General features: G+C 40.7%; 1 protein-coding gene across 4 annotated transcripts in view; it reads right to left on the bottom strand.

The window, feature by feature from the left end:
• The window catches only part of alpk1 (alpha-kinase 1), a 37,473-nt gene that overhangs the window by 13,911 nt on the left and 7,693 nt on the right, over positions 1 to 15,869 (bottom strand). For 3 of the 4 annotated variants that reach the window (XM_067261253.1, XM_067261251.1, XM_067261254.1), the window contains exons 5-9: positions 15,013 to 15,072; positions 14,842 to 14,928; positions 14,688 to 14,764; positions 14,478 to 14,573; positions 11,959 to 12,063 (exon numbers count right to left, since the gene is read on the bottom strand). In XM_067261253.1, coding sequence (XP_067117354.1) covers positions 11,959 to 12,063; positions 14,478 to 14,573; positions 14,688 to 14,764; positions 14,842 to 14,928; positions 15,013 to 15,072 — 425 coding nt within the window. Of the gene's footprint in view, positions 1 to 11,958; positions 12,064 to 14,477; positions 14,574 to 14,687; positions 14,765 to 14,841; positions 15,073 to 15,869 lie in introns of all 4 variants that reach the window. The other variant, XM_067261252.1, reaches the window with a different exon arrangement.

Below are 15,869 nucleotides of genomic sequence, written 5' to 3'. Positions count from 1 at the left end.
GCAACTTATATTTTATTTTATTGTATATTTTATTTAATTCTAATTCCACTTAGTACTGCTAGTTTATGTACCCTTAGTATAGATAGTCCACATATTAAAATTTTTGTTCCCTATATGTTTATTGTATGCACCTTCCTGCCAAAGCAAATTCCTTGTCTGTGCAAACTTTCATGGCGAATAAATCCCATTCTGATTCTGAAGGGAATTTCCAATCATGCCTAGCGTCAGTGGCGATGTGTCCTGGCTTAGGTTACTGAAATGAATTTGCGCAACAGGCAAGGGATCTACCTGAACAGTAAATATACTTCAGTAGAAATAACTCTGTTGTGGATCTGACACTACCATGCGTAGTCCTAGGCTACTTCTGACTTTCATATCCACCTGTTTTTTTTAACCTTCGACCATACACTGGGTTCAGAAATGACAGGTGGGCGATGTAAAAACAGCAGATCATATCGAACATTTACCTTTGGCGAGAGCACAACCATTGTTCTCTCACATATATATTATTATTTTTCTTCTTTCCTTTCCCACCCCTAAGGATCTGTCAATATTTGGACTACATAGACAACAGGGATGGAAATTTAATTTTTTGTCCACCGGCCACTGTGGCTGGTGGATTTCAAAATCTACCAGCCACTTTCTTGTTTTTAACTGACAATGTGTAACTGCATGTGAAAATTTAAACTACAAGATCTACAACACTTAAGCAGTTTATTTAATCTCAGTCTCAATGAAACACTGACACTTTCTCTTTTATACATACACAAACCACGAACTGATATACATTTCATTAAATGAGTAGGGCAGATTAAACAACAAACTAACATTCCTCCACCCATCCTCCCCACTCCCAGTACAGTTTACTGCTGCTCATCAGAATCAGATTCTGAAGTTTCAGAGGTGCTTTCCTGAGCGTTCTTCTTCCAAGACAGGGCGAACAGCACCCAGACGCGAAGCGGAGGGGTGTAGCTTCACTCTGAAGGGGCTTATTTTCCCGATAATGACAACAGCGTTCTATACATTATCCCGCTTATTACACGGCTACTTGCCCAAAAAAAAACTTAACACAGTGTGTCTTATTACAATTTATATGTTACCATTCGTAGTGTTGATCAGCAGAGAAATAGTTTGCCAAAGACGTTGAACTTCATAGACATTCTGTAGGCTTCAAATCAGCTGAAGTCGCTAAGCAACGGAGTACGCTGGAGTTGAAAAGTTACCGGACTACTTGCGGAGTGCTACGAAAGACGTGAAGCCGAGGCAAAAAGGCCACTTCTCTTGACAGCGGTCAGTTATACATAGCAACGGTCTGTTATCGAAGAATAATTGACCGCAGAACGTTGGGAAGCCCCATTCAAGTGAATGGGGCATTTTACAGCATTAAGAACAGCCTGGTAATAATTGTATTTACCCGCCACTGTGGCTGGTAGGTGAAGCGAGTTTTCCCGCTACAACACAAAATCACCCGCATTTGGCTGGTGGCGGGTGCTAATTTCCATCCCTGATAGACAACATCAGGTGTCTGATCGGTTAAGGAATCGGGCTAGTAATCTGAAGGTTGCCAGTTCGATTCCCGGCAGTGCAAAATGACGTTGTGTCCTTGGGCAAGGCACTTCACCCGTACTTGCCTCGGGGGGAATGTCCCTGTACTTACTCTAAGTCGCTCTGGATAAGAGCGTCTGCTAAATGACTAAATATAATATAGTATAACGTCGGTGTCAAAGGTTTCGTCTTGGTAGCGATTGAGTTGCTTGTATTTTTATTTACGTTCCGTTGCACGGTTTAGGCTGAACTTAAGTTTTTGTGGCAAAAAGTGCCTTGTGTCAACAAAGGGAACTCGAGGCCTTATTTACTAACAATGGCGCTGTTTATGCTTGCGTTTTGCAAGTTTGGTAATAGCGCCCCCTATGCTTCCTCATTTTGCATAGCATTTATCAAACCTGACACTCATCAGGCAATGAGCGCATACTCCGCCCATTAGCGTAATTAGCGCGAAAAGCGCAAGCTTAAATTTAGCGACGTGCATGAAGTAACAGCAAACCTTAGCATATTACAGGGAATATCATTTACATGTAATCATTTAGCAGACTCTTTTATCCAAAGCTACTTCCGAGAGAGAGCTTTACAAAAGTGCATAGGTCAATGGTTATAAACAACGAGATAGCCCCCAAAACATTGCAGGTAACCAAAACATGAAGCATACGAACATGAAGAACATCCACACCCTCGGAAAAAGAATTGGTCTATGTCTTCGCCTTGCTCGGATCACTGCTGCCATTGAATAAGGTACATTTGTACACACAGGAAAATGCGCTCATGGTTTACACCTGCTTTTAAGAGGCGGAGAATTTCCCCTGCAGAAAAGAGGCACGCTCTTACTGGCAGTCTTTGTAAATACCGCAGAATATATAATTGGGCGCACTTTAAGCGTATCCTCCCACCTTTTGGGGTGGAACTCCCACTTTCCCCATGACCCTCCCACAAACGCATATTGAAAGCGCAACTTGCCTGTTCTCGCTCATGTGGCAGGCAATCTGCGATTTTACCCAAGTGTGCCCTGTATCCCGCATCGGTTAAGTCAGTCTTTGCGAACAATAAACTCCTGGAAACATATATGCAGGTATAATAAATAATACCTGCATTGTGTACTAGCTTGTACACTGACATTTTAAAATTATACATCCAAAGGGTTTCTTATCACACAGATTTAATGTGGTCTTGTTTAGGCCAATTCCCAAACTTTTCTTTGCTATTAGTTAACATGATATATATGAACATAAATATTATACTGTAAATTTGTAATGTTTTTGGGAACCAAGTTATTTATATTTTTCAAGTCCATTTCTGCTTGATTTCTGGTACCTGTCAAGTCAAATTGCAGTGTTTTTTTGGGTGTGTAAATTCACTTTGTTTTGTAAATAAACTATGCACTGTGTTATTTCTGTAACACAGAAATGCTATGATAAGTCCCTGGTGCTTGAGCTTTTTTTTCCAGCACTTATAGACCCAGATTATACTGTATATATTAATGAAAACAGTGACCCAAGATTCTGGACTATGGACTCCCTGAAGTAGCCTTGGCCACTCCTTGCACCCCATGTATAAAACTCTAGTTCCGCCACTGATACTGCGGCCTGTAGTCTACACACTGCCAGTGGGCGAGCCGAGTCTGACTGAGGCTAACGTCAAAACAAGACGCGGTCTCACTCAAATTCCAAGTTTTACACAAATCACAAAAATATGCTGACCCACTGGGCTTTCTTCGCAATCGCCATATCTTTAAAACACTGTTCTCCCTTTTTGATGTAGAATTGACCCTGGTACGAAATTAAGAAAATACTCATCAGACGCAGATCGACAATAGCTGCCGCAATCGTCAATGGAGGCTGACGGGGCTGTCACGTAGCAAACAAATCAAAGTTGTTACAGCAACCTACATTAAAATCTCACCACCTGGCTGTCTTCACAATAGTCATATCGTCAGAACATTTCCCTCTTTCTGTTTTTTTCGTGTAAAATTGAACTATAGAATTACGAAAATAATACTATGACGCTTTCTAGCATGGCTGCCGCCTAAAAGACTTGGCGGTCTCACGGGCGACCCGCACTCGCTCAAATTAAAAAGACTTTCACGACCTACATCAGAAATCTGAGATTGCAGTTCCACTCGAACTTGCGTGCTAGAACGTCTCTATCACGTTGTATCCATGCGTCGTTGCTTACGTGTGCTGACGTAGTGACGTAGGCAAGCACTGAGTAGGGGAGAGCGGGGGCAAAAGTACACATTTTCAGAAAAACTTAATTTTAAAAGTAGTGGTGGGCATAGATGATTTTTTAAAATCTAGATTAATCTCACTGTAATTTTGGCGTTAATCTAGATTGATCTAGATTAAAATGGCTCATTTGAATTCCGCCAAAGGCATTCAGAATATGTGTGCTACACAAATAATGACTAAAAGTAAGTCTTTGAGAACGGGTTTCTCAAGCCAGGTGGCGCATTAGACCAGGAGCTCCTGGTTCCAAAATGCATCCCAAACTGCTTGAGAAAGCTGTTCTACTATGATAATTGGTGATGAAAACAAATTATGTTCAATAAGATGTACTTGTGTTTATTAACTGTTTATTAGATTAGTTACCTTGGCTGACAGAGCTGTGCTGACGGGCTTGCCTCGGTTGCACTCAAACATCGTAGTTTGACGACGACTCTTCCCCTGCGCTACATCAGTGCTTGGCCCGGCATCTTCCGCATTAGCTAAGGGATGCTTTGCGTTTAGGTAGTATTTGAGACTGGAAGAACTCCTACAGTAAACTAATTCCGCATAGCACAAGGTTAGCAAACAACCTTAGTCTTGTCGAGGTTTCCATTGGGAAGCTTCTTTAAAATACATTTTCCCTGAAGCAAACCAGGCGGCTTCATAGCTGCATCCATGTTAGCACGTCACGTTTGATGTGATAATTTCATACACAAGGCATACACACAGGTTCGAAGACTCGTTCTCGCCCCCTACAGTGCAATTTGGCTAGGTATACATCCGCGCTAAAATATCAAGGTGAAAGTCATCATAAATTGCGTAGTATAGACCCAGCTCCCAACCAAACTTTGAGAATAGATTAACGGCGATATTGTTTTTATCGCCGATAAGAGTCGCAGCGCGTTAACGCCGATAACGGCCCACCACTATTTAAAAGACAATGTTTTAGACAGAGATGTATTTTTGGTTGGGTCAATAAGTGTGGTCTATCAATACCATGTGGTATTTTGTACAAATGTCGAACGGCTTCAGTATAATTTGACTTTGAACACAAGTTGCACATTGTTACTTTCGACCCCGTCAGTTGGGACGAAAGTAACACATGGGTGGGTCAAAGGTAACACAACGATTCAAGCTAGATTATCTGTGTTACTCTGACTATGACCTTGTTAATATCAAACTGCAAACATATTTTGTCCTTTATTTTTGCCAAAAAAATATTCTGTTTCATCAAATATTTCAAAAGTAACCCGACAGAACAAACTTGAATTGTTTAGAATATTTATTTTCATTTCATTTATTTCATGTCAATCCATTTTATAAAACATGTTTCATATATTTCATATTTTAATGGTCGCTGCAGAAACCTGACTAATGTTAACGGCGTTAAAAAATAAACAGTAGCCTACAAACAAACAAGAAAATAAGAAAAGGCATTAGACTACTCATTGTCACAGTTGTGACAGATATAATGTTCTGCACCCTCAGTGCATGCCTCATGTGACCAGAGCTGGCAAAAGAGACACTTCACCCACACTTCCCCAGGCAAGGACGAGCTGAATGTTTCCCCACACACAAGACATTCCTCATCCTTTTTCTGGGAAACTGGGTGCAGTGCCTCCGCGACCAAGGAGCCTTTTCTTTGGTGCAGATGGCTTCTTCTGGACCCTTTTTTGTTGCTCCTCCTCCAGAGCTGCCCTCACCGGAGAGTCCGTGAGGATCACCGTTGACCTCCTTTTGCCTCTTTGTTTTGTGTCTTTTCTGGGACCAGCCTTGGGAAAGGGACGTACATTCTCAGGAATGAATGTCTGGACAGAACTAGCGTGCCTGTCGGTCCCTCCTGGGACAGCAAGCAGACCTCTTCCCTCTTCTTCAGGTGGGACAACTGAACAGACAGCTGGGTGGTCACACTGGTCAGGGATGGCAGAATTTGAACCACCAGGATACTCTGGCAGCAGCCCTCCCTCAAACAGGCTCTGGCTGAGTGGGTGTATGTGGGAATGTGGTGTAGGACCACATGGTACCAGTGAAGGAACAGGGCGGTCAGTGACGTAGGCAAGTGAGAAGTCTTGCTCATCAAAAATATCTGGGTTGTAGGGGCAGATGCCAGTGCACACAAAGCCAGATATTACGTTGCTTGGTGTCGCTGTTCGTGGCAGAGCTGTGGCCACTTCATAGATCGTCATAAATGGACAACGTTTTTCCAGGATGTAATCTCATCCAGTGATCTGCTGCTGTGTTAATATATCTCTTCAGTGGACCGAAGATGCTCCTGTCGAGTGGCTGGAGAAGATGTGAGCAGTGGGGTGGGAAAGATAGTAAGACTATGCCGTTTGACCGACAAAAGTCAATTGCTGCCACAGAAAGGTGTGACCAGTGGTTGTCAAGGAGCAGCAGTACCTTCGACTCCAGATTCACACGTGTGTGTCTGGCAAAGTGCTGGAGAAAGGCCAGAAAGTCGACATCCTGCATCCATCTTGAGCTATTTGCAGAACCAGCAGAGCCGATGGGACCACTACTCACAAAGTGGTCCTGGAACTTCTTCCTGGGAAAGATGAAGTACGGGGGAATGCTATTGCCTTGTGCATTTACAGCTAGGGCAGTGGTGACCACCGACCTGGCGCTTCCCCTTGGTGGCTATTATTTTATTGGGCACTTGGACCGTTGTTGTACCCGTTTCATCCATGTTCCAAATGTCCTTAGCTTCAAAAAGGTGACGGGCAAGAACTGTCTGCAGGTTGTTAAAAAAAGCAGACACATTTGTTTTGTTGAAGCTGGTGGAACGGGACATGCTGGTGGCTTGAGGTGGGCGAATCGACAACGTATTGTTGCGTTTAAGGAAGTCGGTGAGCCAGTCTTTTCCCGCCATCTTGGTGTCATCCCATCCGCTTGGGTATTTGCATCCATGTCTGATGGCCGATTCATAGGCAAATTTCCGCACCTAAAACAGTTAAAAACAAAAGAAAATGTTCAGAGGGAGATTTTTTTATGATATGATAAAGATCAAATCAGACTTTACTGATCCAGTTTACATGTTGAAGCAGCTTCAGAAAAAATAAAATTAAGATTAAAAAATCTATATAGCTACAAATCTCACATTTTGATAAGTATTTAAAATAGTTTTAATAAGAGCTGCATGTTGAGTGTTTTTTTAACCTGAGCTACTAGCCTACACTTACCTCCTTAGGAGACAGGCCAAAATAAATATCAGCTGCCCTCTTAATATACGCCTGCAGCTTCCTCTCTTAGTCCTCAGAGAAGACTTTTGAATGTGATCTGTACCCTGGTGGTCTAGTCTTCTCCCTACTTGTCTCTGCCCTTCTCCTGCAGTATCTCAGCAAAGTGACATGGCATATGCCATGCGACTTAGCAGCTGCCCTGAGACTAATCTTCCTGACAGATAAGTCCAGAAACGCCCTCTCATAAATATCTGGCTGAATCAGACCTCTGTCTGGCTTTCTGACCCTCACTCTTGGCATATTCTGTTGGTATAATATGACATAAACATGTTTTAATAAATTATTTCCACAATCAGAAAGTCACCACATTAGCGGCGCTCCCGACAGGAACTCCGGACATTTAAACCAGATTTACTTTTATACTGAAAAACTATGACAAGGTAAACTTCAGGATGTGTTACAGCACTAAATAAACTGTAGATTGATCATTACTGTGACAAATGAAACGGGAAACACAACTTGTAAATAGAAAAAAAGGACCGCCTCGGTACTTAACTTACCGCACTCGAAAACTGCTTTCTGCACCTGAAAGGATGACGTCATCAAGTGAAATTTGGCAGCCTCGTCAATGGTCGCGTGCTGAACGCGCTGTCATAGTTTGGAATGCAAATGTAGCCATGGCTCTGAGAAATTCACTTTGTTACTTTCGTACCGTGTTACTTTCGCACCCGCTCTCTACCTTTCGTTGACAGAAAGCACTTTTTGCCACAAAAACTTCATCTAAGCCTAAACCGTCTAACGGAACGTTCGCGCGAATACAAGCAACTCAATCGGGACCACGACGAACATTTCGACACCGACATTGTCTATGTAGTGCAAATATTCTTCTTTTTTTGGGTGTGGGAAAATAATAATAACTAGAGAGGGTACAATTTCTGGGGAAATTGTAGGGTGTGCTTGCTTGCGTTGGTTGCACAGGGGTCCGTTTTTGAATGACATTTTTACAACTGATATTTCTGTATATTTTATATAAAAATGCATACTTATTATTTATAAAGATTACATAGATTTTAAAGCATTTTTTTTTGCTGCTCATTTACAACTGAAAATACGAGTGAAGTGTAGAATGAAATAGATGTCTTCTCATTTCCCCTGCAAGAGGCAGCCTCATCGTTGAATCAAAACGAATAAATTTGGCAGACCGGTGTAAAAATTGACCTAGTCTCTATGACTTAAACGTCCTTTTAAGTTTTTCCCTTCTCGTGATATTTTCAGGCATTTAGCCTACTCATATTGCATTCATTCATTAATAAAGAACCCCCTTTGAAGATTATTCTACGATGTTACCGACAGTAGAAGATGGAATCGCGATTCAAACAGTACCATCTGCTAACTGAAAATATGCCCCCAAAAACGTACATAAGCTTGACATTTATTTAGTGGAAAATCCCTTTCATAAAAAGCTCACTGGTAGCGATCATTAAGTAACAACTGCTAGATCTGCGAAATGACAAAGTTTAGGCTGTGGCAATGAAGTTAAGGTTAGTAGTTAGATAGACTTTTGATTTAAGTAAGGGGAGTGCCGAACATGTTCTGTCGCCGTTTGACTTCCTACAGCTGTGGAGATGTTTTTGTAGTGTCTCGCGTATGCTACAGCGTTGCAGTGAGCAACACTGGTTTGAAACCACAGGTAATGATCATTTCACCAACAAATCGTTTACTTGTAATGTAATGTCATAATAAATCCTACAACGAAAATGTTTTTGTGAGGAATGTTTAGTTTAACGATTGAAAACAGATGCATCATAGACCACCACAGCACTGAAACTGCATTAGCCAGGGTAGTCAATGATCTACTGTTAGCCTCTGACGCGGGTTCTATCTCTGTCCTGGTTCTTTTAGACCTAAGTGCAGCTTTTGACACGGTGGATCATGAGATTCTCTTGGAACGTATGGAGAACTATGTTGGGATTTCTGGTACGTCACTTCAGTGGTTTAGATCGTATCTATCTGATAGATCACAATATGTCCACTATGATGGCTGCTCGTCCAGGAGCTCCACTGTAAAATACGGAGTACCACAGGGTTCAGTTCTAGGCCCTCTGTTATTTTCTCTCTATATGCTGCCTTTAGGAAACATAATTAGAAGCTCTGGGGTAAATTTTCACTGTTATGCAGATGATACTCAGCTATATATGTCTATAAAGTCTGGAGAATTTCCACATGCTATGGAAAAATGTGTTTCTAGGTTGAGAGCTTGGATGACTGCAAATTTCCTTCTTCTAAATTCGGATAAAACCGAGGTTCAAATTTTCGGTCCTAAAAAATATAGAAATAATTTTCCCAATCTGACCTTAGACCTAGACGGCGTCAAAGTCTCTCAAAGCCAGCTAGTAAAAAATTTAGGAGTCACAATGGACCCAGACCTTTCGTTTGAGTACCATATTAAGCAAATTACCAGAACTGCATTTTTCCATCTACGTAATATTGCCAAAATACGAAAATTTCTCTCAAAGGATGATGCCGAAAAACTAATACATGCATTTGTTACGTCCCGATTGGACTATTGCAATGTGTTGTTCTCTGGCCTCCCAATTACCCACCAAAAAAAATTACAGCGGGTGCAAAATGCTGCTGCTAGACTATTGACCAGATCAAGAAAGTTTGATCACATAACATCTACTCTTGTCTCTCTACACTGGCTCCCTATCCAAGCCAGAGCTGACTTCAAAGTTCTACTACTAACATACAAATCTCTGCATGGATTGGCACCACTGTACCTCTCCGGTCTCCTTGCACCCTATTGCCCCGCAAGGACACTTAGATCTCAAGACGCCGGCTATCTGGTGGTTCCCAAAGTTAAGAAAAAAACAGCTGGAGGTAGGGCGTTCTCATATAGAGCACCTCTTCTCTGGAACAAATTACCCGTCTCAATTAAGGAGTCTGATACTGTTTCGACTTTTAAAATTAGGTTAAAAACGTTATTGTTTAGTCAATTCTACGACTGTTAAAGGTAAGTATGTTACCAGGGATTAGAGAATGCTCCTGGCATTCTCTAATCCCTGCTCTCCTCTCTTTGTCCCCCCCCACACACATCCCTTGTGGTGTGGGGGGTTTGAGTTGTCAGCACCTGCCTGGTCGTCGGTCAGCCAACGCTGGACCTGGTCGCGAGTCTCCCGGTCCTGTCCTACATCTATAAAGTTGAACAATGGATTTTGGTGTTATAAAAACCCACCGACACTGTATGACTATGTTTAGCCTGTGTTCTGCTCCTCTCTCTCACCAACCGTCTCTGGAGGAGGGGATCCCTCTCTGAATTGCTCCTCCCAAGGTTTCTTCCATTTTTTCTCCTGTTGAGAGTTTTTTGGGAGTTTTTCCTTGTCTTCCTTGAGGGTTTAGGTTGGTTGAGGGGCAGTTCTATGGGCATATGTGAAGCCCTCTGTGACATGCTTGCGTGTAAAAAGGGCTATACAAATAAATTTGATTTGATGACCACTGTAGTATGTGTTGCCCTGGCAACAGAGGCTAATGTCATGATGCTAATGCTTCAGTGAAATAGTAGACTACCACTTCCGAAAGTAGATGTGGGCCTACTTCCTTAATAATATCAGCTAATATTGTACATTACATTTCACAATTGTGTTTCACATCGCAAAGTAAAATTAGTAAATAGTTATCACCCTGGCCTCTTTGCTTGTGGCGTTTCTGCAGCTGCCTTGCAGTAAAGCTATAGTTAGCCTAGCTATCCCCCAAGTTAACAGATGCGAAACGAATGTTCTGCTACAGGTAGTCACGCATGTTTTCGTGACGTTAGTGACGTTAGTAACGTCAGTGACTGTGGCTAGCAAATTAGCCACCGTTAGCTTCACTTTTCACCACAAAAACGCAATTTCTACTTAAACCATGCAACGGAACGTAAATAAAAATACAACCAACGCAATCGCTACCAATAGTAAACTTTTGACACCTAGGTTGTCTATGTAGTCCAAATATTGACTGATCCTTAGGGGGGGCGAAAATAAACAATGATAAAAATAATATATATGTGAGAGAACAAAGGTTGTGCCCTTGCCGAAGGCAAAGCACACCCAAATATCACGAGAAGGGAAAAACTTAAGGGGACGGACCCTCCTGCAACCGACGCTAGCAAGCACACCCTACAATTTCCCCAGAAATTGTACCCTCTCTAGTTAATTACTACAATTTCACAGCAGTTATTCAAGTAAGTAGTAAAAAAAGTAACCAGCAAAAAAACATAGGCTGCCCGCTGGTGCTGCACACACCTCCCCCAATGCTTTTTAGTATGCAGGCATTACAGCTGGTCTAGGTCTTTTTAAGCCGTCTCTGTCTTAACATTGTTTGTTGACTCCCATTTAAAAAATAGATGTTGGCATCAGGCATTTTGTAGGCTTCTGTAGACTCTTTACTAACTGTAAATGCACTCTATCAAATACTATTTGGTAGGCTAATTGTATTGGTAGCTACTATTTGAAATAGTGGTAGACATCGGGATAGATGAGCTGTAGCTCTACCTTAGGTTGGCTATCAATTTCAGATCAGCTGTAAATAAATTATAGCCTAAAATAAATAACATTCTGATCCAGTGGGTCGGTTAGGGGACACTATTCGATGTATCGCTGCTATTCACAGCCAGTTAATTGATGGTAATATGCGCTAGTCATGTTAACTCGATGGTAACGTGGCTAGCGACTAAATGTACGAAACGCGCTATCCAGATGTAGTTCAGGGCCTTACGTTCTAAACTGATCTGTTATTGTTTACGTTAGAAAAAAGGTCTATAGCCTATTTTTATTGACCTGTCCACAAGGGGTGGGCTTGCTCCTAACTTTTGTGTCACATCTGTGCTCTGATTGTTCTTAAACGACTGCATCCATTTTGAAAATGTACAGAGACAAATGCACTTGTACTCATAGGGATTGACATTGAAATGCATTGCACAGTCCATAAAAATATGCAATAGTGATAAAATGGCGTTATCATCACAAAATCATGAAACAACCTACCACATTGGTAAGCACGTACAGCGAAGTATACTGACTGTATATCACTGCATGCTTAGCTGCTTCAGCTGCACAGAGAAGACGATGACCAGTGTCCGGAAAAAAACCCTGTAATATATATAAAAATATGTTGAAAAAAATGTTATACTATTTGTATGTGTATAATACATCAGTCATACTAAACATTTTACAAGTTGAATAATTTAGGTTAAAGATATCCCATCCAAATCGAATGACATCATCTTCTCTGGCCAAGACAACAAAATCTTTCTCTGTTGCACCGTTCCCCACTCGGCTTCTACGTAATTTTGCATTCAAGTTCAAGTCTTTTATTGTCAGACGGACAGAACAACACAGGGTCAGACTGGGCACTGAAATTCTTAGGACAAGACAATGCCAACACAAAGCAACCTGGCATTAAATAATATATAAGTACACAGAACATAGACTACATCTATGATAAGCAAAAATATAGTAAACCTCCTAATATACAATAATATACAGTATATACAGTATACTAAACCTCTAAATACACATAATAACCTATACTAACCGTATAAACCTATACTAACCCAAGACAAGTGAAGTACAATAGTGCAGTATTGCTGATAGTGCAACCAGTAGCTGAAATAACCTATACTAACCATATAAACCTATGCTAACCTAAGACAAGACAATAGGCTGTAAGGTGAACCCTGTTATCATTTCAACCCGCTCCACAGTCTGGCATCTACACAATCTTTAGCTCATAAAAAAGAGTCGTGCTAAGCTACCAAAAAAAAGTTTGTTGCTGAAATTCCAGTCGATTGTCGATGCGTCTATGGTTTATGCAGAACTAGGTTCTTCAGAGCGTAATAGGATTTTGGTGGCACGGTTCGACACGTGATCGTTCTACACCAATAAGGTAGCTGCTTTTTGTCAACATGGATGGATATGGTTGTCAAAGAGGACGGGACCTTGCACTTTACAGTGTTTCCTCTATGTTTATTTTGCCGTGGCGGACCGCCACAACAAAATTTCTGCCGCCATGGTATCAGAAATAGGGCTGTACAAAATTTTAGGACGTCTGTGATTGTTAGAGTGCATGTCGGAATAGCACGGATACACGTTTCACACCGCAGTTGAGATTGTGCGTCTTTGAGAAGTCGTATAGCTGACTTGTCAGTTAATTTAAGCCTTTTATTGTATTAGTCTATAGTTCTTGCTAATTTAAATTAAGTTAACTGGTGATCTTCGTTGTTTATATTATTCCCCTGCTAGCTAAATTGCACGTCTGTTGATTCGATAGCGATTCCTGCCTTTGCTTACGTTTGTATTTTCGGTGCATTACTATGCAGAAGTACTTTTAATTAATAAATAGTGCGTTTATTGTTATTTGCTACAGAATGCTTAGCCTATCAAGCTCAAATGAAGCAGACAGTGTACATGCTTTCGAGTACCTTAATCGATAGGCTATACTGACCAACGTCAATTATTAATACATCAATTAATAATTGGCAGCATTTATGCCATTTAGAACATACTTTATGAGTGGAAGGTCTCCAAGTAGCCTAACCTTATTACTTTAGGGGAAATAGTACGAACATATGTGCAATATTACATTAGTTATTAAACTAGGCTATTACATTAACCTGGGGGGGGGGGGGGAGGACACAGACTTATTTTGTTGTTGTAACATTCATTCATTCATTCTTCCACAAATGAAAACACTGATCAACCATAAAAACAATCGTTATGAAATGATATATAAAACTGTACAAAACAGAATAAGGAATAACAGATTAAGGACACTCAGGACAGTCATCTTCCAGTTCCTCAGTTTCTTTTGTGTTGGCACAATTACAACAACGACATAAGTCTGTGCAACACAGTCCTGCAGAAAAACATGAACATCTGCCTGTCTCACACGCACTTTTGCAGCCGCAGTGTATCACATGCAAAACACTGTCAGGGGCCGAATTTCTGTTACGTGCAAGGTCCCATCCTCTATTTGCCAAACATATCCATCCATGTTGACAAAAAGCAGCTACCTTATTTGTGTAGAACGATCACGTGTTGAACCGTGCCACCAAAATCCTATTACGCTCTGAAGAAACTAGTTCTGCATAAAACATAGACGCAACGATAATCGACTGGAATTTCAGCGACAAACCTTTTTTTGGGTAGTTTAGCACGAATCGTTCTTTTTTATGAGCTAAAGATTGTGTGACTGTGGAGCGGGAATCATTTTCTAAAAGACTTTTTGTGGTTCACCTTGCGGCCTATAAGTACAATAGTGCAATATTGCTGATCTTTAATGGTGGATTTTTGTATACATTTTGTTTATATATAATGCGGTTTTTGGTCCAGATTCACAACACCATCATCTGCCGTGAAACATGCAGTTTTATACTTGGGTAAGTTTACTATCCATCTATCTGTCCTGTTTATGAACTGTGTGATCTTCTACCTATACGTTGTCTTCTGCCTACATGCCAGCACCTGTCACAAATGTGTACTGTGTTCAAGAGGGAAGGACTCACCAAGTCAATATTCGGATTTGATTTTAAAGCTTTGAAATCAGTGTCACTCATGGACACTAGTAGGTTCGCCAGCACTCCCAATGATGTTCCAATGCCCTATAAGCCAAACCACTTTCAATAACCCTTTATTAATCTGCTTTTATGTTATCTGAGGAACATTTCATGTGCATGTGATTTTGAAAAGCAGTATAAACTGTAAATTGGTATCACCTTTTTGTCAGGCTGTGGAAGAGCATAGTAACCAACCAGTGATCCGCATATCAGCTCAGCAGCCTCCTGCCACAGCCCTGAGAGATATACACACATTCTATAACTGTATCGTGCATGTACTCTCTCTCAAAACATTATTATATTGTTTTCTTACCCAGTTTTTGCAGTACGAGTCCACGCACTTGAATACTGACAGCCTGCACAAGAGCCTTGTCACTGTCGGAATGGTACACCCAACAACCTAAAAAATACAAAATTAAGTTAACAGACTGGGTAAAGAGTCCCATCATAGTGGAACTATGATTGGATTTATTGAAAGACCTACCTGTTGCCCCAGAATTGTTAATTAGACTGCTCAAAATGTATTCTGCCTTCTGGAGTTTCCCTGTGGAAAAGACCATCCTTACAATCAATTATTATTCTGTTTAGACCCCATACAGACCTGAAACAGAGCACACCAGTGGTGGCTGGTGACCAAAAAAGTGGGGAGGACAGGAGGAAAACCAACCTACGGAGTGTTGTTAGCAATATGTAGCAATAATCCGACAGCAACCTAAAAGCTAATTTACTATACAAGTAGGGTAATGTAATGCATCTCCATCTTCCATTGCTCTAAGTAACAAATATACTATTATCATCATACTGTATAGCCTACCCAGGTAAAAAATAAATATGCTAAGCATACTAAATCTTGAAGACTGATTAATCTTCAGTATACTTCAAGTTATTGAATGATTAATTAATTTGAAGTGTGCTATTTTGGAACAATTGTAGAAAAGCACAATTTAAAGAGTATTAAGTGTACTTTTATGTGCTAAAGTGGAACAACTTCAAGTATACTTTGTACATTAGTACATGGCTGTGTATGTACTAATATTCATGTTTGATAAGCGAACATCAAGTATACCTTCTATGTGTTAGAAATACATTTAAAATGTATTCTGAGTGACTTACAAATATATAAGCATTATACTATTAATATATTATTATTGCGGTTATAGTATGCTTATTTTTTAACTTTTGGCTTATTCCAATTAATAAATAAGTACCTTACAGCTTATTATCACTAAATCCTATTACGCTCTGAAGAAACTACTACTTTATGCGTTGTATAGGTATTTATTGGAATTTAAGTCAAGCCCCCCCCCCCAGAATGAACACTTCGTGTAAATCGGAGTACAA

The sequence above is a fragment of the Osmerus mordax genome, chromosome 23 (genome assembly GCF_038355195.1).
Source record: "Osmerus mordax isolate fOsmMor3 chromosome 23, fOsmMor3.pri, whole genome shotgun sequence".
NCBI classification, from domain to species: Eukaryota; Metazoa; Chordata; class Actinopteri; order Osmeriformes; family Osmeridae; genus Osmerus; species Osmerus mordax.
This window is presented reverse-complemented; position numbering and strand designations above follow the sequence as displayed.